This window comes from Dermatophagoides pteronyssinus, unplaced genomic scaffold (genome assembly GCF_027571235.1).
Source record: "Dermatophagoides pteronyssinus isolate colony J.1.1.1.1 unplaced genomic scaffold, Derpt_VIB-CSIC_2022.12 sq0048, whole genome shotgun sequence".
NCBI classification, from domain to species: domain Eukaryota; kingdom Metazoa; phylum Arthropoda; class Arachnida; order Sarcoptiformes; family Pyroglyphidae; genus Dermatophagoides; species Dermatophagoides pteronyssinus.
The window spans coordinates 110,244-135,881 of record NW_027461571.1 but is presented as its reverse complement, the minus strand read 5'-3'; the positions used below and the strand labels follow the sequence as shown (position 1 = coordinate 135,881).

The 25,638-nt window shown below is 28.0% G+C and overlaps 10 protein-coding genes across 10 annotated transcripts; 2 read left to right on the top strand and 8 right to left on the bottom strand.

Annotated features, from left to right (window-relative positions):
• The first annotated feature begins 1,833 nt into the window (after positions 1-1,833).
• On the top strand, positions 1,834-3,503 carry LOC113796578 (uncharacterized). Its single transcript, XM_027346878.2, has 3 exons — positions 1,834-1,972; positions 2,115-2,594; positions 2,662-3,503. The coding sequence occupies exons 1-3, from the start codon at positions 1,964-1,966 to the stop codon at positions 3,163-3,165; spliced, it is 993 nt and encodes a 330-aa protein (XP_027202679.1). The 5' UTR covers positions 1,834-1,963; the 3' UTR covers positions 3,166-3,503.
• An 83-nt stretch (positions 3,504-3,586) lies between these two features.
• LOC113796567 (fatty acyl-CoA reductase 1-like) lies at positions 3,587-5,906 on the bottom strand. Its single transcript, XM_027346866.2, has 3 exons — positions 5,076-5,906; positions 4,567-4,957; positions 3,587-4,502 (listed from the first exon to the last, which is right to left on the bottom strand). The coding sequence occupies exons 1-3, from the start codon at positions 5,736-5,738 to the stop codon at positions 3,799-3,801; spliced, it is 1,758 nt and encodes a 585-aa protein (XP_027202667.1). The 5' UTR covers positions 5,739-5,906; the 3' UTR covers positions 3,587-3,798.
• A 1,707-nt stretch (positions 5,907-7,613) lies between these two features.
• Hao (Hydroxyacid oxidase) lies at positions 7,614-9,107 on the top strand. The gene is made up of 2 exons (XM_027346874.2): positions 7,614-8,733; positions 8,816-9,107. The coding sequence occupies exons 1-2, from the start codon at positions 7,690-7,692 to the stop codon at positions 8,954-8,956; spliced, it is 1,185 nt and encodes a 394-aa protein (XP_027202675.2). The 5' UTR covers positions 7,614-7,689; the 3' UTR covers positions 8,957-9,107.
• LOC113796603 (uncharacterized) lies at positions 8,982-11,139 on the bottom strand. Its single transcript, XM_027346905.2, has one exon. It carries the CDS (start codon positions 11,008-11,010, stop codon positions 10,081-10,083), a length of 930 nt encoding a protein of 309 aa, XP_027202706.1. The 5' UTR covers positions 11,011-11,139; the 3' UTR covers positions 8,982-10,080.
• Positions 11,140-11,168: 29 nt separating this feature from the next.
• LOC113796581 (mite allergen Der f 6-like) lies at positions 11,169-12,336 on the bottom strand. The gene is made up of 3 exons (XM_027346881.2): positions 11,979-12,336; positions 11,515-11,911; positions 11,169-11,443 (listed from the first exon to the last, which is right to left on the bottom strand). Exons 1-3 carry the CDS (start codon positions 12,272-12,274, stop codon positions 11,291-11,293), a joined length of 846 nt encoding a protein of 281 aa, XP_027202682.1. The 5' UTR covers positions 12,275-12,336; the 3' UTR covers positions 11,169-11,290.
• Positions 12,337-12,480: 144 nt separating this feature from the next.
• Positions 12,481-13,513, bottom strand: LOC113796596 (mite allergen Lep d 7-like). Its single transcript, XM_027346899.2, has 2 exons — positions 13,353-13,513; positions 12,481-13,265 (listed from the first exon to the last, which is right to left on the bottom strand). Exons 1-2 carry the CDS (start codon positions 13,399-13,401, stop codon positions 12,736-12,738), a joined length of 579 nt encoding a protein of 192 aa, XP_027202700.2. The 5' UTR covers positions 13,402-13,513; the 3' UTR covers positions 12,481-12,735.
• Positions 13,514-13,836: 323 nt separating this feature from the next.
• Positions 13,837-14,824, bottom strand: LOC113797778 (mite allergen Lep d 7-like). Its single transcript, XM_075824099.1, has 2 exons — positions 14,672-14,824; positions 13,837-14,584 (listed from the first exon to the last, which is right to left on the bottom strand). The coding sequence occupies exons 1-2, from the start codon at positions 14,718-14,720 to the stop codon at positions 14,055-14,057; spliced, it is 579 nt and encodes a 192-aa protein (XP_075680214.1). The 5' UTR covers positions 14,721-14,824; the 3' UTR covers positions 13,837-14,054.
• A 268-nt stretch (positions 14,825-15,092) lies between these two features.
• LOC113796595 (mite allergen Lep d 7-like) lies at positions 15,093-16,080 on the bottom strand. Its single transcript, XM_027346898.2, has 2 exons — positions 15,920-16,080; positions 15,093-15,831 (listed from the first exon to the last, which is right to left on the bottom strand). Exons 1-2 carry the CDS (start codon positions 15,966-15,968, stop codon positions 15,263-15,265), a joined length of 618 nt encoding a protein of 205 aa, XP_027202699.2. The 5' UTR covers positions 15,969-16,080; the 3' UTR covers positions 15,093-15,262.
• A 229-nt stretch (positions 16,081-16,309) lies between these two features.
• Positions 16,310-17,281, bottom strand: LOC113796594 (mite allergen Lep d 7-like). Its single transcript, XM_027346897.2, has 2 exons — positions 17,061-17,281; positions 16,310-16,978 (listed from the first exon to the last, which is right to left on the bottom strand). The coding sequence occupies exons 1-2, from the start codon at positions 17,107-17,109 to the stop codon at positions 16,395-16,397; spliced, it is 633 nt and encodes a 210-aa protein (XP_027202698.2). The 5' UTR covers positions 17,110-17,281; the 3' UTR covers positions 16,310-16,394.
• Positions 17,282-17,676: 395 nt separating this feature from the next.
• Positions 17,677-22,799, bottom strand: LOC113796562 (uncharacterized). Its single transcript, XM_027346859.2, has 6 exons — positions 21,379-22,799; positions 20,812-20,925; positions 19,268-20,619; positions 18,456-19,195; positions 18,222-18,389; positions 17,677-18,143 (listed from the first exon to the last, which is right to left on the bottom strand). Exons 1-6 carry the CDS (start codon positions 22,577-22,579, stop codon positions 17,771-17,773), a joined length of 3,948 nt encoding a protein of 1,315 aa, XP_027202660.2. The 5' UTR covers positions 22,580-22,799; the 3' UTR covers positions 17,677-17,770.
• Positions 22,800-25,638: the final 2,839 nt, after the last annotated feature.

The following is a 25,638-nucleotide window of genomic DNA, read 5'->3' as shown; positions in this document are numbered from 1 at the left end:
GATTTTTTTTTGCTTTACTTTTTTTGATTTGATTTTTATTTTATACGATTGATGCGAATGATTGGATTATTGCTTCTGGGTTTTCTCTATATATTGAAAATCTTAAAAATCTTTTCATGTTGGCACTTCTTTAGTTGAATGGATCATTGATGATCATTGATGATGGCCAATCAATGACTCAATCATCATCATCATTTTGATTTGATGATTAAATTAAAGAAAATTTTCATCTAATTTCATCAACTTTTTCATTTCATAGGAAAATTTCTCGGAAATTTCTTGGAAATCTTTCTGAAAATTATTATTTGACCAACATGTTTTTTTACTGTTTTCTGCTTGAATGATGAAGAAATTTATCTAGCCAAGAAATTAATGAAAAACTGTGATAATATCACTGTTTCCAATGCCAATATTTTTATGAATATGAAATATTTAGCTAGCCAACTAATAAAGATGTTTATTTTAGCATCATAATAAATTTTCCAACCATATATATATCGTTATCTTTATATCTTTTATTCGATGATTTTGAAATTTTTTTGAAAATTTATTGATTGACTTTCGAAACAAAAGTTTGGCGACTATTTCAACCACATTTTATTATCAAATGCGGTTATTTTAGCCAAAAATAATTTAAATTGCAAATTTTTTTTCATCGCATCTTTTCTTTTTTCCCCCCAAACCACTAATAATAATATTTACGTCAATCATCAAAATGTGTGAATTTCGATTTGATATTTGGAATTTAAAAAAAAAAAAATAAAAAAAAAAAAATAGAGCAATCAATTCAGTCTGTCAGTCAGTGTCTTGTTGGTGGTGTGCGGGCGCCATATCCACAAATGGTGGATCATAAATGTCGAAACAGTGATTCGTCCATCATCTTTTTTCGTTATCATTTTCGACGTCTTCGTAGCAGTAGTAGGTGGATTTGAATATATATTTTATTTTATTCACCTGTGTAGTGTGACTTTCATTTCATTTGTAAATGTATCAAACATATATTGATAATGTTTTTATCTAAAAAAAAAATTTTTGACATTCAAAAAAAATCAATAAAGTAAAGTGATTAATAGATTTCACTTTGATGTGATAAATATTTATTTATTTATTTGACTGATGAAATTATCCATTATCGTTACAACAAATCATTGGAGAATAATAAGCAATTTGATTCCTAAAATTGGTAAAAAAACTTTTCTTTCTTTTTATCGAGCTCATTTCACTGAATAATTAATCAATCATATCAATTTTTTGTTTGGCCATCAAAAATCGAAATCGAAATGAAAAAAATTCATATAAATAATGATCAATTGTCTGCGTTTGTGTAGTGTGTGTTGGACGATTGCTGTAGATAAGAGAAAAAAGCAAAAAAGAGAGAATTTTGGGAAAATTCGGAAGGAACAATAGTAGTGAAATAGCGTGTGAAAATATAGTTGAAACTCGTGTGTGCAACACGTGTTAATAAAGTGTGTGTGTTTTGCACAAATGCATAAACAAAAACTTACGAAAAACAAGAGAGAGAAAAGAATGTAAATTACAAATTTTAAAACTGCCTATTTTTAAATCAAATAGTTAATTGTAGAACAAAATACAACTAAAAAGCTAACTATACATTACATTTAGATTTGTCTAGAATGTTTTACTTTTACTTTTGGCTTTTGTCTTATTTTTTCAAAAATGGACAGAAAAAAATCATGATTTCTTCATCAATTCTTTTTCAATTCCTCTAGTTTTTTTGTTTGTTTGTTAATTCCTTATCTTTTAGCTTTTTTTTTGCTTCATTATTGAGTTTTTTTGATTTTTGATTTTTGTTTCGACTATAAATATGGCTAGACATTCATTCAAATCAAATCATCAAGCAATTTGGATTCCATCCAGAACAAACAATCAAACAGCAGCAACTTTCTAATAAAAAATTTTTCTTTGAATTTTATATTCAACAAACCAAACAAACAAAACAAAAATGTTCAAAGTATGTTTTTATTGGTGATTTTTTTTCCCATATGATCCATTTATTAAATGTCGCCCATCCATTCATCTATCTATCTATCCATCTATCCATATGTGTTTCATTTGTGTTTTTTTTACATTATTTCTACTATATAAAACTTTAGATTTTAGTTGTCGCTGGTTTATGTGCATTGTCACAAGCCGTTCCAAAATACGGTGGTATTGCTGCTGGTTATGGTGGCTATGGTTTAGCCGGTGGTTATGGTTTAGCCGGTGGTTATGGTTTAGCCGCTGGTAATGGTCTTGGTCTTGGTTTAGGAAGTGGTGCATTGATTGGTGGTGGTTTAGCTGGTCCAGCTTTAGTTGGTGGTGGTGCTTTGATTGGTGGTGGTTTAGCCGGTCCAGCATTGCTTGGTGGTGGTGCTTTGATTGGTGGTGGTCTTGGTTTGGCTGCTGTTGGTGGTCCAATTCAAGCTGCTGTACAAAGCCGTCAATCCGTTCAAGTTTATGATGTTCCATCATCTGGTCCAGTTGCTCCAATTAATATTGATATTGGTGCCAACACTGTTCCAGTTAACATGATGTTCCGATCACGATCATCAGCTCTTAATGTTCAACAAATGCACGAAGGTCAAGCTGGTTCTGTAAGTATTCATCAAGAAAATTTCAAATTGATTGATTGATTGATTGATCTTCGTCATCATTTTATAGTACCAAGAAACTGCTAGCCAAGATGAACCACATGTCTTGCGACACACCGTCAACAAACCAGTCATCCAAGAAGTTCGTGAAGTTATCTCACCATTCCGACGAATTACCCAAACTGTTCAACCAGTACAAGAAAGTATTGAAACACTTGTTGCACGAAATGCTGGTGGTGCTCCAGCTGGTAATGCTATCGCTACCGTTGCCGCTCCAGTTGGTCGAGTTGGTTTAGTTGGTGGTCCAGTTGCTGCTGTTGCTGCTGGTCCAGCATTGGCTGCCGGTCCAGTTGCAGTTGCTGCAGGTCCAGCTTTTGCTGCCGGTCCAGTTGCTGTTGGTGGTCCAGTTGCTGTTGGTGGTGCTGTTTTAGGTGGTGGTGCTGTTTTAGGTAACGGTCTTGTTGGTGGTGTTGGTCTTGGTCTTGGCCGTGCTGGTTATGCCGGTTTCGGTTATGGTGCCGGTTCATATGGTTTGGCCGGTTTAGGTGCTGGTAAATTGTACAGCAAATATTAGATTTTTTTTTTCATAAATAATTGAAACAACAACAACAAATAATAAACACCAACAACAAAATCAAAATATTCATTGTCCACCCCCAACAATTTTTTCGTGTTTTTTCCCCCCTCCTCCTAACCCTTTAACATCCACCAACTACTACGGACAAATAATGTGATGATTCATCATTGGTGTGTGAATCAGATATTCTAAATATATTGTTGAACAATCAACACTGCCATACACACACACACCCCTTTTCTCTCTCTCGCACTCTCTCTCTTCTCTTCTCAGTATATATTTTTGTTATTATAAAATGAAAAAAGTTTGAATAAATTTTTTGTTCAATCAATCAATCAATCAATCAAAAGATTTGATTCGATATAATTATGAAGGCGTATTCAAGGTTTTCATGATCGATCAATGGATCGATATGGAATCAATGATTGATGATAATCTTTATTTATTTAAATTTATTTGTTTTCATAAAATAATCCAAAAAAATTCAAATTCAAATTAAGCAAAATATATAAATGAATCGATTATATCGATCGATTTGATTTTTGATTTACAAAATAGTCAGGTAGAAAAAGAAGAAATAGGTCAAATTTGATGAGAAAAAGAAAAGAAATGTTGCATCAATCATCATCATTACATTTGTTCAATATGTTCAGAAAATATTTGCCACCAAATTGTACCAAAAATACCTAAATAAGCTAATGCTTCACCTGAACCATATGCCCAATTAATAAATTTTTGTCGTTGTATAGCTTGATCAATAGTTGAATCATCTTCTTTCAGTAGATAACGTCTTGTACCTAATGTTGCATTATCAACATATTTCATCCAATCAATTTGACCAATATCTGAACGAAATATTTCTTGTTCATGTGGTGATAATTGATAGAAAATATCCAAATAATTTTGTGAACGAAATTGCCATTCATTATTTGTAAATGGTTCCAATGTATCAAAACCCAAATGCATACGTTTAGTAATATTTAATAAAAATGGTTTATTACCAGTAATCATTGCCAGACCATCAGCTACTAATGCAAAACAATAATGTGAAAATATTTTTGTCATTTGATGTGATAATCGGCCATAATATGTATTGATTGTTTCAGGTTTTTTTGCTAATGGTCGTATTTGTTTCAAAAATGGTTTAGTTGCAACACATTCACGTGAACGATTTAATAATTCACCCCATGTTATTGGATTACGTTCACCTGATGTTAGATGAACAACTTGTTTACGTTGTTCAACAGGTACAATAGCTGTATGTGCAGCTACTACTATTAAACCATTGACAACATAATCAACAGGTATTACATCAGCATTACATTTACCATTCACTTGAAATGAAGAAAAGAAAAAGAAAATTACATTGTTGAATGCATAGAATAGATTAACACTTACAGATCATTGTACGTGCAATACCTAAACCACCAAGAATCATAGCACCACTAACACCATTTTTAGTATCACACCAACCAAATGTTGGTTCCGCTACTGAATGTGTTACAATTGATGGACGACATATAACATATGGTAATTTATTACCATATTTTTTTACTAATAATAATTCAGCTAATGCTTTGGAAAATGTATAACAATTTGGACGACCCCATAATGCTTGATGTCCAGATTTTGGCCAAATATTACCATATTTCCACATAATATCATCAATAAATTCATCAATATTATCATTAACATATGCATATGGTATTGTATAATTTATTGGATAAATTTTTTCTTCAATCATCGATAGATTACAATTTGAATATGCAGTCGATACATAAACCACAGACTATCCAAAATATTAAAAAAAATTATTAACAAATGATCATCAAACACGAAATAAACACATTACAAAAAAAAAGATTACAAAATCATCATCAACGTTATTGTCGTTATTATAAACATACCTTTAAATTAATCATTTCAGTACATAAACGCATTATATTATCAGTACCAAAAACATTTTGTTCAATAAATATACGTAAATTTCCTTTAAATTGTACAGATGCAGCTGAATGTATAACAATATTAACTTGTTGTATCAATAGTCGATGATCTTCAAATGATAAACCTAAATCTTTTTGTGTAATATCACCATCAATAGCAAAAACTTTATCAAAATTTAATTGTTGACGATTAAATTGAAAACAAGGTGATTGATTCAATAATTCTTGCAGTCGTTCATATGGTGTTTTATTATGTTTTGAACGTAATAATACATAGATACGATCCAAAACACCAATACGAAGAAATTTTTCCAATAAAACTTTACCAATAAAACCGGTTGCACCGGTTATTAATATTGTTTTATTACGATAAAAATCTATAATATTTAAATATTTTATATCAAATTCATGTCGATTTGATAATAATGTTGATGATTTTGTAATGATTTTATCATTATTTGATGCTTGTTGCTGATTTTGTTGTTTTTGTGATAAAAGTAATTCCTGTAGATAGGTAAAATCCAATCGAGTTTGATTATTATCATCATTATTACAACGTAATGGTGATGATGACAAATCCGTTGAACAAGGTGGTGTTTCAATCAAAGTTTCGTAATGAAACATTTTCGGTTTTGGGAATTCTGAATATTTTCACGAAGAAAAAAAACCCAAAAGAAAGTAAACGAAAAATTGGAAAAAAGTCGATGACAACAACGAAAAAACAAGCAACGAAAATGAAATGTCACGGTCGAAATTTATATTTTTTGATCATCATTTTTATATTGACCATCATCATCGTTTTTATGATGGGCTAATCAATCGAAGATTAGTTTTCTTCTTTGTCTTTCCTTTCTTCTTCTGCTGCTGCTAATCACTCTAATAATAGTGCTAGTCGAAACTAACTTCTAAGCTTAAACCTTTAACCTGTGCCATTTGGCTAATCAAATGTCAATCTTCTTTTCTCTCACTCTCTCTATGTATCTGTCCAATTTTTTTCCCCAACAACAGCAACGAATAAAAGAAAAACTTGACCTTTCGACTGATAATATGCTTTATTGGCCCAAAGAAGTATTGTACATTTGCAACGACGAAGAAGAAGAAAATTTGCGTGCCAAAATTCACATTTTCGTTTTGCGTTTATTTCTTCTTCTTCGCTGTTTGTTGTTGCTTGCTATCTTTTATATTTCATCACATTGGATATCATGATAATCATCATTATAATCAATGTTAATGAGTAAACAACACAAACACAAAACAAACTCACGATCAGCAGATAATAATAAACAAGCAGAAAAAAAACAGCAGAAAAATTAAATGGTTTTTATCGTTTTAATTGTCTTTTTTTCTGCTGTTTTGTTGTTTCCAAAATTACAGCGTTTTTTTACAAAACAAAAAATAATCCATATTAATTTCAAATCAAACAAACAACAACAAACGAAGTTTGAATGTTTGAAAATCCTTTTTTTGCCGATAATCCTTATAAACAAACGATTATTATTAGCAGCAGCAACAAACAACAAGCGATTCGTGTATTATGATCGAGATTTTTCAGTTTTTTTAGTTTTAGTTTAGTTTTTTAAATAGAAAATTAAAACAATAATGGTGTGTAAGTGTTTGGGCAGAAATGTAGATTTTCGTTTCGTTTCGTTTTGTTTTATTTTCAATTATCATTATTCGATGTTTGATGATAATGGTGATGGTGATGGTGGCCATTGCTATCATCAACATAATGGCGATCATCATTCGATTGAATGTTGTTGAAAAAAAAACATTTTTGACATTGTTAATGTCCATTTTGGCATACGGATGATGATGATGATAATGATCTTTCTATTTTAGTTGTTGCTTCGAATGTTACCTTGCTTCGATTTTTTTGGATCAATTTTTAGATCGATAGATGCTTGCAGCTGTGTTTGTGTGTGTGTGTGTCTATGCAGATTGAGTGAGCGTTTTGCAACAAAATTAAGTTAGTTAAGTTAGTTTTTTTTTGGATAAATTTCGCATTTTTATATATTGACCATCATTGGATTGATACAACATTATCATTATTGTAATTTCCCACCATATGTTTGCTGTTGTAGTTGATGATAAATTCCTTATTCGGGGTTATTTTATTTCGTTTTTTCTTTCTTTGTAGTTTTTAAATAAAGATAATATCGATGAGTATCGATTGATGATGGCCAATCAATTGAAAACAAATAAGAAAAAAAGACATTAATCTTTTTTGTTCATTTTGTTCATTGTCATCCTATTGATTGGCCGCTGGCATACCTTTTTTTGATTCGATTTTTCCTGGAACAAAAAAAAATATTCATCCCAAAATAGACATTAAGGAAAAGGAAATACTATTAAGCCACGTTACGCCATCTAGATTTTATTGATGGTTTCATTTTTGATTTTGATTTTTTTTTCAAAAATGAATTTTATCAGCCGAAAAAAAGATTATTTTTCAAAATGAAATCATTCGCTGATGATGATTAGATTTGGTTTATTTTGATGAGCATCATGTGATTATCATTTTTTTCTCCCTATTTACCCATTTGGCCAAAAATATTTTCACTAAAGAAAAACAACAATGGGTGTATTAAGTTTGGATCGATCATCATCATTGAAATCAAAAACGGTAAATACGGTCGTTGTCAATCTAGATGATATTGAAAATGAAGCAAAGAAAAAATTACCAAAATCTGCATTCGATTATTATCGTAGTGGTGCTACAAATGAATTAACATTAGGTGAAAATGAACTTGCATTTCAAAGAATTCTTATTCGGCCACGTGTTTTAGCCAATGATGTTAGCCAAAGATCAACATCAACAACTGTTCAAGGTATATCGATAAGTTTTCCGGTTTGTGTTGCACCAACTGCAATGCAAAAAATGGCCAATGAAATGGGTGAAATAGCTAATGCATTAGCATGTCAATCGGAACAAACTATAATGACATTATCAACAATATCAACAACATCAATGGAAGATGTTGCACGTTCAACACCAAATTCACCGAAATTTTTTCAACTTTATATTTATAAAAATCGTGATCTAACCAGGCAATTAGTTGGCCGTGCTGAACAGGCTGGATATCGTGCATTAGTATTAACTGTTGATACACCATTCATGGGACAACGTTATGCTGATGAACGTAATCGATTTACATTACCGGCGAATTTACGAATGGCAAATTTTCCAAAAGATCTAGAAGAATCAAATCGTATTCAACGTTTACAAAATGATGATAGTGATGATAAACCAACATCTGGTCTTACAGAATATACAAGCGAATTATTTGATCAATCATTAACATGGAATGATGTACGATGGTTAAAAAGTATAACCCGTTTACCAATTATAACCAAAGGAATAATGACACCAGAAGATGCATTAATAGCATTAGAACATAATGTTGATGGTATTTGGGTATCAAATCATGGTGGTCGACAATTGGATACAGTACCGGCAACAATTGATGTTTTACCAGATATTGTTAATGTTGTACGTGGTCGTTGTGAAGTTTATTTGGATGGTGGTATACGTCGTGGTACGGATATTTTTAAAGCAATTGCATTAGGTGCACGTGCTGTTTTTATTGGTCGTCCAATGGTTTATGGTCTTGCTTTTAATGTAAGTTTTGAATTTCATTTTCTTTTCTTTGATTTCATTGGAAAAAACCGTAATTTTGTTCTTTAACACTTTTTTCTTCAAGGGAATGGATGGTGGTCGACGTGTTTTACAAATTCTACGTAATGAATTTGATAAAACAATGGCCTTATCTGGTTGTTCACGTTTAGAACATATTAATCAATCAATGATAATAACAAGAAAAAAATTATTAGCAAAACTTTAAATCATATTTTTTTTTGTTCGGTAGATGGCAATCAAATCGTAGTCGATAATTTTTATTATAATTTTTTGTTGTTTATAAAATTTTTTAAAAAAATTTTAAAAAAAGAATTAGAATTAGAATTGTTAAATAAATAAAACAAAACAAACAATAATTATTTATTCAGATTGATAATCGATTATTGGATCCAGAATGATTGAAATATCTTCTTCTTTTTGTCGACATTTTTCCACGTCGTCGTCAAAAGTCGTCAAAATCGATTCTGATGATGATGATAATGATAATTTGATTGGTGGATAAATTTTCAATGGTTCCATTTTCATTCGTTTTCGTTGTTCAAATTCAAAATTAATTTTTTTATTCAATTTTGTTCGTGGTGTTGTTGTTGTTCTGGGCAATTTTTTTGTTGCCGATGATGGTGTTGGTGAAGACATATGATCGAAAATTTCATAAAATTTTTCATCAAAATTATCGGAGGAATTTTGTTGCCAATGTTGAATGAAAAAATTATTTGAATTGTTTCGATTTCTCATCATCATTGATCGATCGTTGGATGTATCAATCAAATTGTTCAGCGTTGATTCATTCATATTTATATAGAAAAGTTTTCAATCAATCAGAAATGAGTCAGAAGCAAATAAAAAATCGATCGATGGACAAAGCGCAACATCATCGAATGATGATTCAAGGCGAGCTATTTCCACATCATCATCCTGATCTTGATCTTGATCATCATCATCGGGTTTAGCATCAAATACCGGTAACGATGATTGTTGTTGTTGTTGTTGAGCTAAACATTTTTTTCTTTCCAATTCAAAATTTATTTTTTTATTAACACTGCCGCCGCCGCCATCAGGATCATTATTGGTTGTTGATGATTTTTTCATCGGTAATAATAAATCTAAAATTTCAACATTATTCAATTCATTATATAGTCGTTCGAAATTATCAATATCATCATCGTCATTATCATGATTATTATGATTATGATGATGATAATTCCAATATTTTTTACAATAAAATAATTTACAAATCTTTTTTCGCATTTACCCCGGTGGCTACCACCACCGTCTATAGCTATTTATTTTTATTTTACAAAAAAAATTAAATTAAAATTTTTTTTTAAATTAAAAAAATAAATTTGCAATAATCATTGGTAAACGGCTTGGTTTTGGTTGTGAAATTAGAATTTTTTTCTTTTCTTTCGATAATAATTTTTGTTCGTTATCGTTGTTGTTGTTTAAGGCCAATTTTTTCCTTGAATCCAACATTTGTAATCGTTCGATAATTTTATCAAAATTTGTTGGATATTCCTGTTGCTGCTGCTGTTGTTGTTGTTGTTGTCGTGCTTTTTGTCGTTCAAAACGTAATCGAATCAAATCAGCCGTAAATGGTGATACATCAAGATGATCAGATAATTTGGGTGAATGAAATATATCATCATCATTATTATTATCATCATCATTCAATGATTCATGGTGTTTTGTTGATGTTGATGTTGATCTGGTGGTTGAATAATCATCATCATCATCATCATTAATAGATTCTTTTGACGAAGAATTTTTATCACCAACATCATCAAAATTATAATCATCATCATCATCATCATCATCAATCGAACTATTATTAGTTTCATTATTATCATCATAATCTGAATCATCATCATCTTCTTCTTCTTCAGTGTTTGACAGGGCACCAATTCGACTAATCCATGTTGATACCGATTCGAATGATGTTGATGTTGATGATGATGATGATGATGATGATTCATCACTACTATCATCAAATGATGATGATGATGATGATGATGATGTTGGTATCGATATTGAATCGATAGTTTCGTCCATCAAATCCATCATTGTCATTGTTTTTTGTTCCTTTGTTGTTTGATTATTATCAGCAACAACAATATTATCATTTTTTTGATCTTTAACTTTTGAACGATAATTATTATCACCATTTTGATTATAATCACCATCAACCATTGCATTATTATTGTTATTATTATGATTGGTTACATAACATTCTTCAAACAATGGTACAATACTTGGTTCCATATTTTTGTTTTTCACTTTCTTTTGCTAATCACCTTTTCTTGACTTGAAACAATCAAATAATGTTGATAAAAAGAACCAAAATACAAAACGAAAACAAGAACAAAACAAGAAACAAATAAAAAAATACTGATATTGAAAGTAATAAAATAACGACAAAATTTATAAGTTTCAAATGAAATAAATTCGAAAATGTTTAATTTTGCTTGTTTAAAATTCAAGTAAATTCAATTACAAAAGATATTGTTTGATTTGTTTGTTTGTTTGATTTTACCAAAATCGTTTATTGAACAATATTTTTAGCAATCCAATCACTATAATATTGTGGTCGTGTAAATACACTCATATATTCACCTGGTGGACATTTACTTGGTCCCCATGATACAATACCGGTTAATTTACGATCAGCCGAAACTAATGGTCCACCAGAATCACCCTGGTTACAAAAAAAAAATTTAAGTTAAATTTTTTGTAAAAATTCGGTTACAAACAAAATAATAAACATACATTACAACCAGATTGTGTTGCATCCAATGCACAAATCATACCCGGATGAATAGTATTAACCGAACCCCATTTATCATTACATTTATCATTACCGACAATTGTCATTGAACCTTTTTGTAAATTATCGGGTAAATTATTTGTATTACCATCGGTTAAACCCCAACCATAAATAGTTACTTTTTCACCATCACCAATATCTTTGGTTTCAATATCAATAAAATCAACATTTGAACTTGGTTTAACCGGTTGTGACAAAATCAATAATGATATATCATTTTGTATGGTTTCCGGATCATATGATTCATGTTGAACAATACGTTTGATTGAAAGATCAGCATATTTGGATGATGTTCGTTTATTTGTACCATAACGTATTGAAAGTGATGATGCTTTTTGTCTGTTAATTGATTGAAAGGCATTCATAAAGTTTTCATTTATGTAAAAAGGTAAAGCTAATATCTTACCCATCAGTACAATGTGCAGCTGTAATGACAGTCGATGCTGAAATCAATGAACCACCACACATATGACTTTTCATAATAAGATAATCTTTCATCAAGGAAATTTGAAATGGTGCTTCAGCTTCGGCAGCATCTTGACCACCAATAACACCAGCAATCGGACTACTATTATCATTCATCATTGATGAACTAGCCGGTAATGAATCTAAATATGACCATTTTGGTTGAAGAATACGTGGAAAACGACAATCAACAACGACGGTTATAATCAAGATAATTGTAGTTATAATTTTAATCATATTGTTATAAAAATTGATGGCCAAAACAAGAAGAAAAAAAAGATGATATGATCGAAAAGAATACCACAGCAGATTTATATATACCGGTTGATGGAATGCCATTCTTTGATCATAAAGAAAGTATCATAAAAAAATTTTTTCTGGTTTTTTGTTTCATTTGAAATAACACGTGCAATCCATCCATGGATGGATGGGTTATAAAATCATCAACAATAAGACATTTTTTTTAATTTGGTTGAAAGTAATAATCATTTATTTGTAACAACAGTGATTGTAATTTTATTATTATTGTTTGTAATTGTAATTTATAATCATGATAATCATCTTAATTATTATTATTATCATTATTATTATTGTGTGTATTTTAAAAATGAAATAATTTTCTGTTCAATAATTAATTTACTCATTAGCGACCGATGGAAACAAATCGTTGAAGAAGCTATGGACCTCAATCTGGACCGTTAAGCTTTATTGATTGATTGATTGATTAATGTTCTCATCTGTCTACATGCTTCATCGTTATAATATTCTTTGTATGCTTCAACTTCTGATGAACCTTGAATATTTACTTGACAATTTTCAAAATGAACAATTTTAAATTCTTTAACATTAAATTGGTCATGATTTTTTTCAAATTTAAAATTAATATGAATATTATCGTAACTGATTTGACAATTTAAATTTTCAAAATTTTTTATATCAGTTTTTACATTCAAATCACTGGTTACAATAATATTTTTATCATTCAATTGTAATTGAATATCTATAATATTGCTATTATTTTTCATTACAGCATTACCATTACGATAAATATGACTTAAACCTTGAACTGTAATATTTTTCATTTTAATATCAATAAGAATACCGTGAACAATAACCCCAATTTCATAATGGTCAATTTTTAATGGATCCAAATGTTTTGTTTTGATAATCGTTGGAATAATTTGATCAGCATATTTATTTGCCTGATCAGTTGTATTATCAGCGTTAGCTTTATTTATTTATTTGGAAGCATAAATTAAAATAGGGGTTAATATAAATTTACCAACAACAAAACAAGCCATAATTCAATACTAACCAACCAAAACGATGGCCAACAAAACAAATGATAATCCAACGAATTTCATTGTTTGAATTTTTTTAGACGATTTTTTTTTTGTTGAAAATTACTTTTTTTGTTTGAAACATACACAAATATTGGATCGAATGTTGAAAAATCGATTAATCGATCCAATATTTATATCATCATCATCGATTGATCAGATCATGATCAATCGATAGCTATATATTTACTAATTAACGATGAAGGATAATTTAGGTTAATTAGAAAAAAATTTGAAAATTTACATCTGAATCTGGTATCTTGGAAGTGATCTTCTGAGTTATGATAATCTGGAATGCGCATTTTTTGGGGGGAAGAAAAGAAATTGAAAAAATTTTTAAATTTCTCTTTTTTATCTCAATGGGAATTATTTGAAATATTTCGAAACTTTAGTTATGAAAGGGTTATAAAATCATCAACAATAAGACATTTTTTTAATTTGGTTTGAAAGTAATAATCATTTATTTGTAACAACAGTGCTTGTAATTTTATTATTATTATTATTTGTAATTGTAATTTATAATCATGATAATCATCTTAATTATTATTATCATCATCATTATTATTATTGTGTGTATTTTAAAAATGAAAAAATTTTCTGTTCAATAATTAATTTACTCATTAGCGACCGATGGAAACAAATCGTTGAAGAAGCTATGGACCTCAATCTGGGGACCGTTAAGCTTTATTGATTGATTGATTGATTAATGTTCTAATCTGTCTACATGCATAATCGTTATATTCTTCGTATGCTTCAACTTCTGATGAACCTTGAATATTTACTTGACAATTTTCAAAATGAACAATTTTAAATTCTTTAACTTTAAATTGGTCATGATTTTTTTCAAATTTAAAATTAATATGAATATTATCGTAACTGATTTGACAATTTAAATTTTCAAAATTTTTTATATCAGTTTTTACATTCAAACCACTGGTTACAATAATATTTTTATCATTCAATTGTAATTGAATATCTATAATATTGCTATTATTTTTCATTACAGCATTACCATTACGATAAATATGACTTAAACCATGAACTGTAATATTTTTCATTTTAATATCAATAAGAATACCGTGAACAATATAAACCTCAATTTCATAATGGCCAATTTTTAATGGATCCAAATGTTTTGTTTTGATAATCGTTGGAATAATTTGATCAGCATATTTATTTGCCTGATCAGTTGTATTATCAGCGATAGCTTTATTTATTTATTTTGAAGCATAAATTAAAATAAGGGTTAATATAAATTTACCAACAAAAAAACAAGCCATAATTCAATACTAACCAACCAAAACGATGGCCAACAAAACAAATGATAATCCAACGAATTTCATTGTTTGAATTTTTTTTTGACAATTTTTTTGTTGAAAATTACTTTTGTTTGAAACATACACAAATATTGGATCGATTGTTGAAAAATCGATTAATCGATCCAATATTTATATCATCATCATCGATTGATCAGATCATGATCAATCGATAGTTATATATTTACTAATTATTGATGAAGGATAATTTAGGTTAATTAGAAAAAAATTTGAAAATTTACATCTGAATCTGGTATCTTGGAAGTGATCTTCTGAGTTATGATAATCTGGAATGCGCATTTTTTTGGGGGGGAAAAGAAATTGAAAAAATTTTTAAATTTCTCTTTTTATCTCAGTGTGAATTATTTAAAATATTTCAAAACTTTAGATATGAAAGGGTTATAAAATCATCAACAATAAGACATTTTTATTTTGTTTGAAAGTAATAATCATTCATTTGTAACAATAGTGCTTGTAATTTTATTATTATCATTATTATTTGTAATTGTAATTTATAATCATGATAATCATGATAATCATCTTAATTATTATTATCATCATTATTATTATTAATATTGTGTGTATTTTAAAAATGAAATAATTTTCTGTTCAATAATTGGATGTATTAATTCTCTCATCCGTTTACATACTTTATCGTTATAATATTCTTTGTACCCTTCAATTTCTGATGAACCCTGAACATTTACTTCACATTGTTTAAATGCATCAATTTTAAATTGTTTAAATTTCAATTCACCATTACTTTTTTCTAATTCAAATGTCATATCAATATTACCGTAATCGATTTCGCCATTCAAATTTGGATATGATTTTCCAACAGCTTTTATATTCATACCACTGGTTACGATAAATTTTTCATCATTCAAACAAAATTGAATATCGATTGTACCGCTATTATTTCTCATTACAGCATTACCATTACGATGAATATGACTTAGACCATTAACTGTAACATTTATCATTTCAATTTCAACCAAATGCGGACCCCAATACTTAATATAAAATTGCATATTTTGATGGCCAATTATTAATGGATCCAAATGTTTTGTTTTGATAATCGTAGGAATAATTTGATCAGCATATTTATTTGCCTGATCAGTTGTATTATCAGCGATAGCTTTATTTATTCATTTTTTTGAAACATAAATTAAAATAACGGTTAATATAAATTTACCAAAAAAAAACCATAATTCAAAAATACTAACCAACCAAAACGATGGCCAACAAAACAAATGATAATCCAACGAATTTCATTGTTTGAACTTTTTTTTGACAATTCTTTGTTGAAAATTACTTTTTTTGTTTGAAACATACACAAATATTGGATCGATTGTTGAAAAATTGATTAATCGATCCAATATTTATATCATCATCATCGATTGATCAGATCATGATCAATCGATAGTTATATTTACTATAAAAGATTTATTATCATCATATTATTGATGAAAGGATAATTTAGACTAATCTGAATTTTTATCTGTATCTTAGATTAATCTGCATTTTTTGGGGGGAAAAGAAATTCAAAAAATTTTTAAAATTTCTCTTGTTATCTCAGTGTGAATTATTTGAAATATTTTGAATAACTAGATTAATTTTCGATTGAAATTTGAAAATATTTTATTTATTTATTATTATTATTATTGTGTGGGTGTTTTGTTTTGTTTTTGTTTTTGTTTTTTAATAACCAAAATGAAGAATTTCATGTTCAATAAGTGGTCGTATTAAATCACCAATTTGATGACGGGCTTTTTTGTTGAAAAATAATAGATAAGCATCGGCTACAATATCGATAATATTATCCAAATTTTGTAAACCATGTACATAAACTTTACAATGTTTCAATTCATCAATTTCAAATTGTTCAAGTTTAAATTTACCATCAACCATTCCTAATTCAAATTTTATATCAATATCACCAATATCGACTTCAGCTTTCAAATTTGGATGTATATGTTTACCCATTTTAATATGTAAATCACTTGTTGCAATAACATTTTCATCATTCAAACGTAATCGTATATCGAATGTACCGTTACTATTTTTCATAATAGCATTACCATTACGATGAATACGACCCAAACCTTTAACTGTAACATTTTCCATTTCAATTTCAACATGTAAATGAATAAGACCAATTTTACGATCAAGAGTTACATTATGATGATCAATTTTTAATGGATCTAAATGTTTTGATTTGATTATTGAACCAATAATTTGATCAACAAATTTATTTGTCTGTTCAGTTTTATCATCAGCGATTGCTGTTTTTTGAAACATAAATTAAAACAAGGGTTAATTAATTTGCATAAAATTTGAATTTACAACAAAAAATTCAATACTAACCAACCAAAACGATGGTAAAGAAAACGAATAATGATGCAATGAATTTCATTGTTTTGAATTTTGTTTTTGTTTTGTTGTTGGACGATTTGATATTCTTTTGATGGAAAATACAGTAGAAAAAGAATCTGGATCGATTGTCTAAAATTGTTTAATCGATCCAATATTTATACCATCATCATCATCATCATTATCATTACCTTGCTCACTTGATCAGGTCATGATCAATAACCAAGTTATTTGACGTAATCTTTATTAATTAATTAATTAAATTAATAAGATTAATAAACAGGATTTTCTTGACATCTATCTATCAATCATAAGAAACACTTTTGATTTATCTCTCTCTCTCTCTCTCTTTATCTTGAATGTGATCGGTTATACCCAAACGACGATGATGATGACAATGATAACGACCTATATGTGTGGTAGGAGTTTTCATTTGGTTTTTTGTGCCCACTTAATCAATAGGTTTTAGGGAAATGGAATTTTTCAAGATTAACCATCACTATCTATGTGGATTAATATTAAAATCCTTTTTGGGTGTTTTTTCTTTGGAAGCTAAATTTGATTCCGATTAGATATGAAAATTTAGAAAATGAAGAAGATAATAATAATGTCGAAATAAGAAAATATTTTTGTTTATTTTGGTTTAATTTTTCATGATATTTACAAAACAAAAAAAAAGTCAGAAACAAAAATAAAATTATATATCAAAATGAAGCATTGAATTTGGCTTTGAATATTTTATCTTTGACATCTTTGTCATCATCACCACTATTATCATGATGACCATTTTCATTATTTTCAACATTTATTGGTAATGAATTTATTGGACAAACAATAAGATTTTTGCAAGATATTTTTCCATTTTCATCCGAAATTATTAATTTATGATTAGGTTTTTGTTGATGATTTTGTCGATGACTGTCATCAGTTATGGTTGTTGATTGTAATGATAATGATCGTTGTGGCTGTTGTTGTTGTTGTTGTAATTGTTGTGGTTGTTGTAGCTGTTGTTGATTGATCAATAATAAATTGAATTTGAGTTCTTTAAATTTATTGAAAAATTGTTCAAGTTCATCACTATATTTTGGTTATTGGAAATTTAAAAATTATTATTATTTAGGATTTTCCACTGATCATACAAAAGAAAACACATACCTGAGTGCAAAAACAAATTGATAAACATCAGTTTGATTGGATTTTAAAAATTTTATCGTATTCAATGTTGCTGAACCAGAATCATCATTTGATAATGATGTTACTAATGATCCACAACTAAATTCAACACGATCTAATCGTTCACATTCAATTACTTTGTATTTATCTCTGTAAACGAAAATGAAACATTTGAATTGAAAATCAATACTAAAAAATAAATAAAAAAAAACTTACTTTCGTTGTTTATAATCGGCCAACATCAATAAATCAGTCAATAAAATCAACATTGAATGATGTGTTCTGACATCTTTAAATTCATCATTCGATAATAAACAAATATGTTTAATAATTTTAATCGATGCTTGACGATAAATTTCACGACCACTAATAACAAGATTATCTTTTAGATGAGCAAAATTTCCTGTTAATTTTTTACGAAATTCAATTAATTTTTGTAATTTAAACAATTCATTTAATGCATTATCACAACGCATTGAAAATTTTGTTGCTGATTCAAAACATTTTTGTACATTATTTTTCAATTCATTTAGTTGTTCATCATTATTTGATTTTTTTGTTTCCAATTTTTTCATTCGATCCAAAATAGTTTTCAATAATAATGGATAACGTGTAATACGTTGCATTGGTGTTATAAATGATGATTGCATCATTTTAATATCTTTCGGTATAGCTAATGCTAATTTTTTATTTGCCATTACTTGATCACGTTCATTTTGTCCACGTATATATTCAATATATGGTTCAAATTTTTCATTAAAATATTTTTCAAATACAACAAACATATGATGCATAAAACAATCTTCATGAAATGATCTAGCAAAATCATTATATAATGATTGATTAATATTGAACAATGGTTGAAGATTTCCAAATAAAATTTTCTGATCATATGATGATAATATTTCGGCTAATTCGGGCATTCTTTTCAAAAGGCTGATTAAATTTTCCAATCGCTTTGATTTGAAATGAAAACAAAAAATTTTTTTAAAGAATTTTAAAAGATAATTTTTATTGGATAAACTTACCACTAGATAGGATTTTTCCGTTACAATCAATTCAAACATTGATTCATACATTAAAATCTGTTCATTTGTTAATGATTGCCAGGTAATTTTTCGTCCACATGTTTTAATATAATTTAACCATGGATTATTTGATTGAAATTTTAATATTCGATTATTATCCATCATTAATGATGATGATGATGATGTTGCTGTTGTTGTTGTTGTTGATGATGATGATGATGATTGATCAATATTTGTTTGGTCAATTTTAAAAACTTTACGTTGTAAATATTCATCTAATGATTCACGTCGTTTATAGAAATTTTTTCGTCTCCATGATGATCGTAATGGTAGTTTTTTATTCAAATCATTTGTTGTTTGAAAAAAATTATCATCATCATTATCATTATCAGCGGTAGAATCAGTATCCGTATCTTTTTGTTTTTGATTATTATCGTTTAACTGTTGTTGTTGTTGTTCAATTTGTTGATCTTCTTGTATTGGTTTGGATGTTTCAAAAATTTCCATATCATCCAATGTTAAACTATGTGCACGATTATCTGTCAAACGACAAAGTTGTGAATGAATCAATACATCACCTGTTGATTGTGATCTTTTATTTCGATTTTCTAAATTCGTTTCATCAACAATCGATGTTTGTTCGAATTTTGATTGTTGTTTTGGAATCAAATTTCTTTTTGTCATACGTTGTTTTTTCATTATTTTCATTTCAATTTGTCGAATAAATTGTTTTGCATTTTTTGATTTGATACGATAATAACGAACACATCTTCCCATACGATGTCCACGTATACCAGAACGATGATAAACATGTAAAACAATTGATACGGTTGGACTAACGATTCGTTTTCGTTTTTGTTGTTTAGTGGATGGTTTTTGTAATTCAGATTGCTCAATGATTGTTTGTTTATTATCATCATCATGGTCAAAATCATCATCATCATCCATATCATGGTCATCATCATAGGATATTGGATGTAGAAATGTTTGTTTAACATCATTATTATCATTATCATAATCATCAATTATGTTATTATTGTCATTTAATAGTTCCGAATCATGAATTTCAGTTTTTTTTAATTGATCAATCATATCCTGAAACATATTACATAATCTATGTAGACTAGATGATGGTGGTGTTGATATTGATGATTTTTCAACTTGATGATCATCATTTTGAACTAAGTTGTTGGTGGTGATCGAAGCCATTTCATTGTCTTCAATATTATCATCATCATCGTTGTTGTTGTTGTTGTTGATCAATTCTTCTGGTGATATTAAAATGTCACAATCAATTATTGATTTGCTTTCAATCGATGATTGCTTTATTGCCTTATTTTTGGAAATTTTTTCTTTAGTTATTTATGTTTGTAAATATGTAAGGTGATGGCGGTAATTTTGATCATTTGTATTTTAAGAAACGTGGCCAAAAAAAAAAAAGAAAAGAAATGAGAAAATGAAATGAGAAAAAAAACAAAACATTGGTTATAAGATAAACAAACAAGTCATATAGTTATTTAGAGGAAAAGAAAAAGGAAAAATACCTTCAATTTCATCATCATCATCATCATCATTCACCACATCTTTTTTATCATCATCGTTGTTACTGGATATTGTCGTATCACATGGCTCGGTTTTCGAAATTTGATTCGGAATATCTATGAAAATTTTTTGATAAATATTAAGAATCCATAATATTAATTGTAATATGAATAATGTGATTGTTCGCATCAATATTTTCATTTTGTTTGTTTGTTTGTTTATCTAAGACACACACAATCGATAGAGAGAAAACACAAAGATTTTGACAACAAGTTTTGAATGTTTGTTTCCTCAAAACAAAACAAAATAGTAAATGTTACTATGGATATAACTTGAAAAATGATGAGAATGATGTTATTGATCGAGATGCCAATGTTGATCTATTGTTATGTGTATATGTGTCAGGATACATTCGATGACAATTGAGTTATTGTACAAAGAAAAGTGATGAACAACCAAAAAAATCGATACTACTATCGATACTATTGGATCTAATACCGTTATATTATTGCTCATTTGTTCATTTACATACAAATTAAAAGAGGATTATATTTACAAATAACACTTACCATTACATTCATTGGATTTTATTTTTGAAAAAATATTTTGATTATCATTATTATCATTTTTTCTTTGTTGTTCATCATATTTCAATGATGTTGTTGATGTTGATGATGATTGTTGTTGACATTTTTTATCCCGAATTATTATCGATGATAATGATGATTGTTTTTGACAATGTTGTTTGATGGTATGATGGCCACCACCAACACCACTATTATCAGCAAATTTTGTTTCAAATAAATTGACAAATTTTTTCACTGTATTCGGTCGTATACAATCCAATTCTTTACGATTACCATTTTTGGTTATTTGTTGTTGTTCATGATGTTTTTCATTCAATTGTTGATCAACATTTCCATTTATAATATTCGAACGAAATTCATTCAATGTTGATAACAGAAAACGATATTTTTTCAATTCATTTTCACGTTTAATCAATTCAATTCGTATTGGATCATCATTTTCATCATTGGGATTTTTGTTATCATTGTTGATGACATCATTTTCAAAATATTTTTCCATTGAAACGTTTTTTGATCGAAACAATTTCTGTTGATGATGATGATCGCTACAATCGATTGTATCGTAGGAATTTTCTTCACCACCACCATCATTACCATTTTGTTGATCAATCAAAATATCATTTTTTTCATTTTGAATCAATAATTTTTTCGAATGTTTTTCAATATTATTTTCAGAATTTGATAAATATCTTTGATTTTGTCTTGTCGATGTTGTTGATGATGGTGGTGGAACTAAATCCAATTTCGGTATAATTGAACGCATTCTATTCCAAATTCGATCAACAAATGTATTGAATTTTAAATTTTTTTTCTTATTATTCTTCTTTTTGGCTACCGCTGTTGTTTTTGTCAATGATAACGATGATAATGATGATCGTCGTTTGTTGTTGTTGTTGCTTGATGTAATAGATTTTTTTACAACAATTAAATTATGATGTTGTAGATCATCTTTATGATTATTTAAATCATCATCATCATTATTACAATAATGATTATTAGTTAAAATTTTCATTTTATTATTGTAAATTATTTCTCTATCATCATCAACAACAACAACGTGGTCTTTATGGTGTTGGTTGTCGAGGTAATCATCATCATCATCATCATCATTGATGGTGGTAATGTCGATGATGTTTTTATTAATTTTTTCATCATCACCATCATCAATATCAACATTGTTCATTTTGTTTTAATGATGATGGTTGTTATAACGGTAATTAACGGGTTGCTGTTGTTGTTCTTTTAGTTGTTGTTGTTGAATTGGATTCATAGATGATGAATTTGTTTAGTTTAGTTTGGTTTGGTTGTTTGGTTTTTTCCGGTTTTTCAAATTAATGTTAAAAAAGCATTTTGGTTTGATTTTGATTGTAATCAAATCATTCACAATCTCAGCCATCATTATTATCATTATCATTGGATTCATTTTTCCATTTTTTGGTGAGGTAACCATGTAAACAAACCCAAAACAATTGTAATAATCATTAGTTGATGATCTTTGGTGTCTGTGTCTGTATATGTAGCTTGGGCGCCTTTAAACCAAACCCAAACCCAAATGTAACTATGGTTTTACAATGGGCAATCTTTTTCTCTTTAGTTATCCAGATTACTTAAGATATTTTATTTTTTTTTTTTTTTTGGTGATAAAAACACAATCCAGTCAGGTAAATCTAACAGAAAAACAAGTGATTTAACACAATCCTTAGATAATCATCTAATAATAATCAGAAAACGGATTCCATTTTCTCCATTCATTCTTCGTTTGGCTTAAAACAAACAAACTTAGAAACTTTCTTAGAAAATTTCTAGTTTGTTTGTTTTAAGAAAAATTTTATAAGATGAACATCCTTGAATTTTAAATTTATCAAAAAAAAATTTATAACAATCATTTTTTTTTTTTTTTTGATAATTTCTATTGTTGTTTTTCTAGCCAACTTCTTCTTCTTCTTTTTTGAAAAGAAACGAAGTGAAAAAAAATTCGTGCCATATTCGATTATGATAATGATGATTATGATTATGATTATAACATCCATAACGAGCTAAAAGTAGAAAGATATTATTATCAAATCGACAAGAAAGAAATGTTTTGTTTTTGTTGTTTTTGCTGTTTTCCAATGTTATATTTTCATATTGAAATCAAAAATCAATCATTATTGAAGATTGACAGGTAAACAAAAATGATTGGATTAAGATTTGGTTTTCTTTCAGTGAAAAAAAGATTGACATATATAAAAAACAATCGATTGTTGTTTGATTGTTTTTGAATTTATTAATCGATAGTATCGATTATTAAATAATCATATCCGATTTTGTAATAGCGATTATTCATTGATGAAATATTCATCGTTTTTTTTTGTTTGTTCGTAATTCCATTGTTTTTCTTTCTCCACAAAACCATTATCATTATCATTTCGAGCTGTCAAAATGACATCTAATAATAAACATTCGATAATGACAATGACATAATTATTGTTCATCATTCCTGTTGATATGTTTTGCTGTTTATTATGGTTCAAGGTTCAGAAATATGATTTTGTATGTGTGTAATTTATTCGGTGTGATAAATCCTATAAAAAAAAATTATCCAACAACATAATCCTCGATCATCATCAAAGTAGTGTTGTGCTGTAAATCGTGTTCAACTTGTCAATGGTCAAATTGATCCAATAAACAAAACAAAAAAAAATCTGCCAAAAACAAACATCGGAAATCATGACCAAAATGATCAACAGGATTATGAAATTTTCATAGGAAAAAAACATAACGGAAATTCATGAATTTTGCTTCTTTGCTGTTGGGAAACTGTTGGGAAATTCATCATTATCATCATCAGTGAAAGGGGTAAATTCCATCATGATTGATGAAGAAAATATCCTACCTCATCATCCAACATCAGACCAACAACAAATTATTGGTGAATGATGGAAACCAGCATTTTGGCTGATTAATTAATTAATTAATCATTTAATTAATTAATTTAATCAACATTTTAAAACATGAAAAATTCTTTATTCTTTAATCAATTTCCTTTATTAATTAGAATTTTTATATGAAGAAGATGATGATGATGGTTGACAAGAAAAATTTATGATTAAAATTTTCCAAGGATTTTTTTAAATTGGATAAAAAATTCATTAAAAGAAACAAATTCGATGAAAATAACAACAACAGACAAAAAATATGTCAGAATATCATCTCATTGCCTTGGCATATCATTTCCATTTTTTTTTCAAACATTTTTTAAAATCTTTTTTTTTGAATTTTTTTTCTTCATCATTTACCTTAATTTCACACATCAAGACAAGGCTCTATAAATATAAACAATAATGATAAACATCTTCCCACACACACTTCACTTTCAGCCTTAAACTTGAAGATTTTTGTTGTTGTTGTTTTATTTTTAAACAACAAAAACATGTCATAACTAATTAATCTTTACTTTAATTTGATTTGATAATGGTGTTTAATTTGAATTTCTTTTCCTTTTGTTTCATCAGGAAAAAAAATTCATAATTCATAGCACTTTAATGACATTGATTTTGATTTTGATATTTTTTTTTTTTTTTTTTTTTTTTTTTTTTTTTTGATTCGATCGTGATTCAAATGAATCACATTTTAAACATATCAAGGTTCATATAATGAAAATTCAGTCAGATAAATTTCAACAAACGGATGTTCCGTTTGTTTTTTGTTGTTTTAACGCATCATTCGTTTTTTTTTGAAAAAAATCGATTGAATTTGGAAAATACGTCCATAAATCTTGAATAATGTCTAAATATTTTTCTTTTGGGAAAAATTGATGAAGAAGAAGGGTAGCGATGATTCTTTTTTTTCGCTTTCTCTCCATCCAAATCTATAATTAACACTTCCAACATCAATATTTCACTTTTTCAATTTGATTGATGAACTATTGAATTCAATTTTTTCAGTGATTTTTTTTTGCTTATTAAAAAAAACCAAAAACAACATTTTCGGAATTAATTTGATGCATTAATTTAGTGATTTATAGCCATTTGTATTATCATAATAACAACAACAAAATAACACACACGCGATTCAAGGTTATGATGATGAACAATCAATTAATATTCAGGTAATGTAATGAAGAAGATTTCCGCTTTTTCTTTCAATTCCCGGCCATAAATATGATGATGAGGATGATAATAGGGTAGATATTTTTTTTATACATAATCATTATTAAAACAGGTGGAAATTATGAAACGTCTTTCAAATTGTGTATTTAAA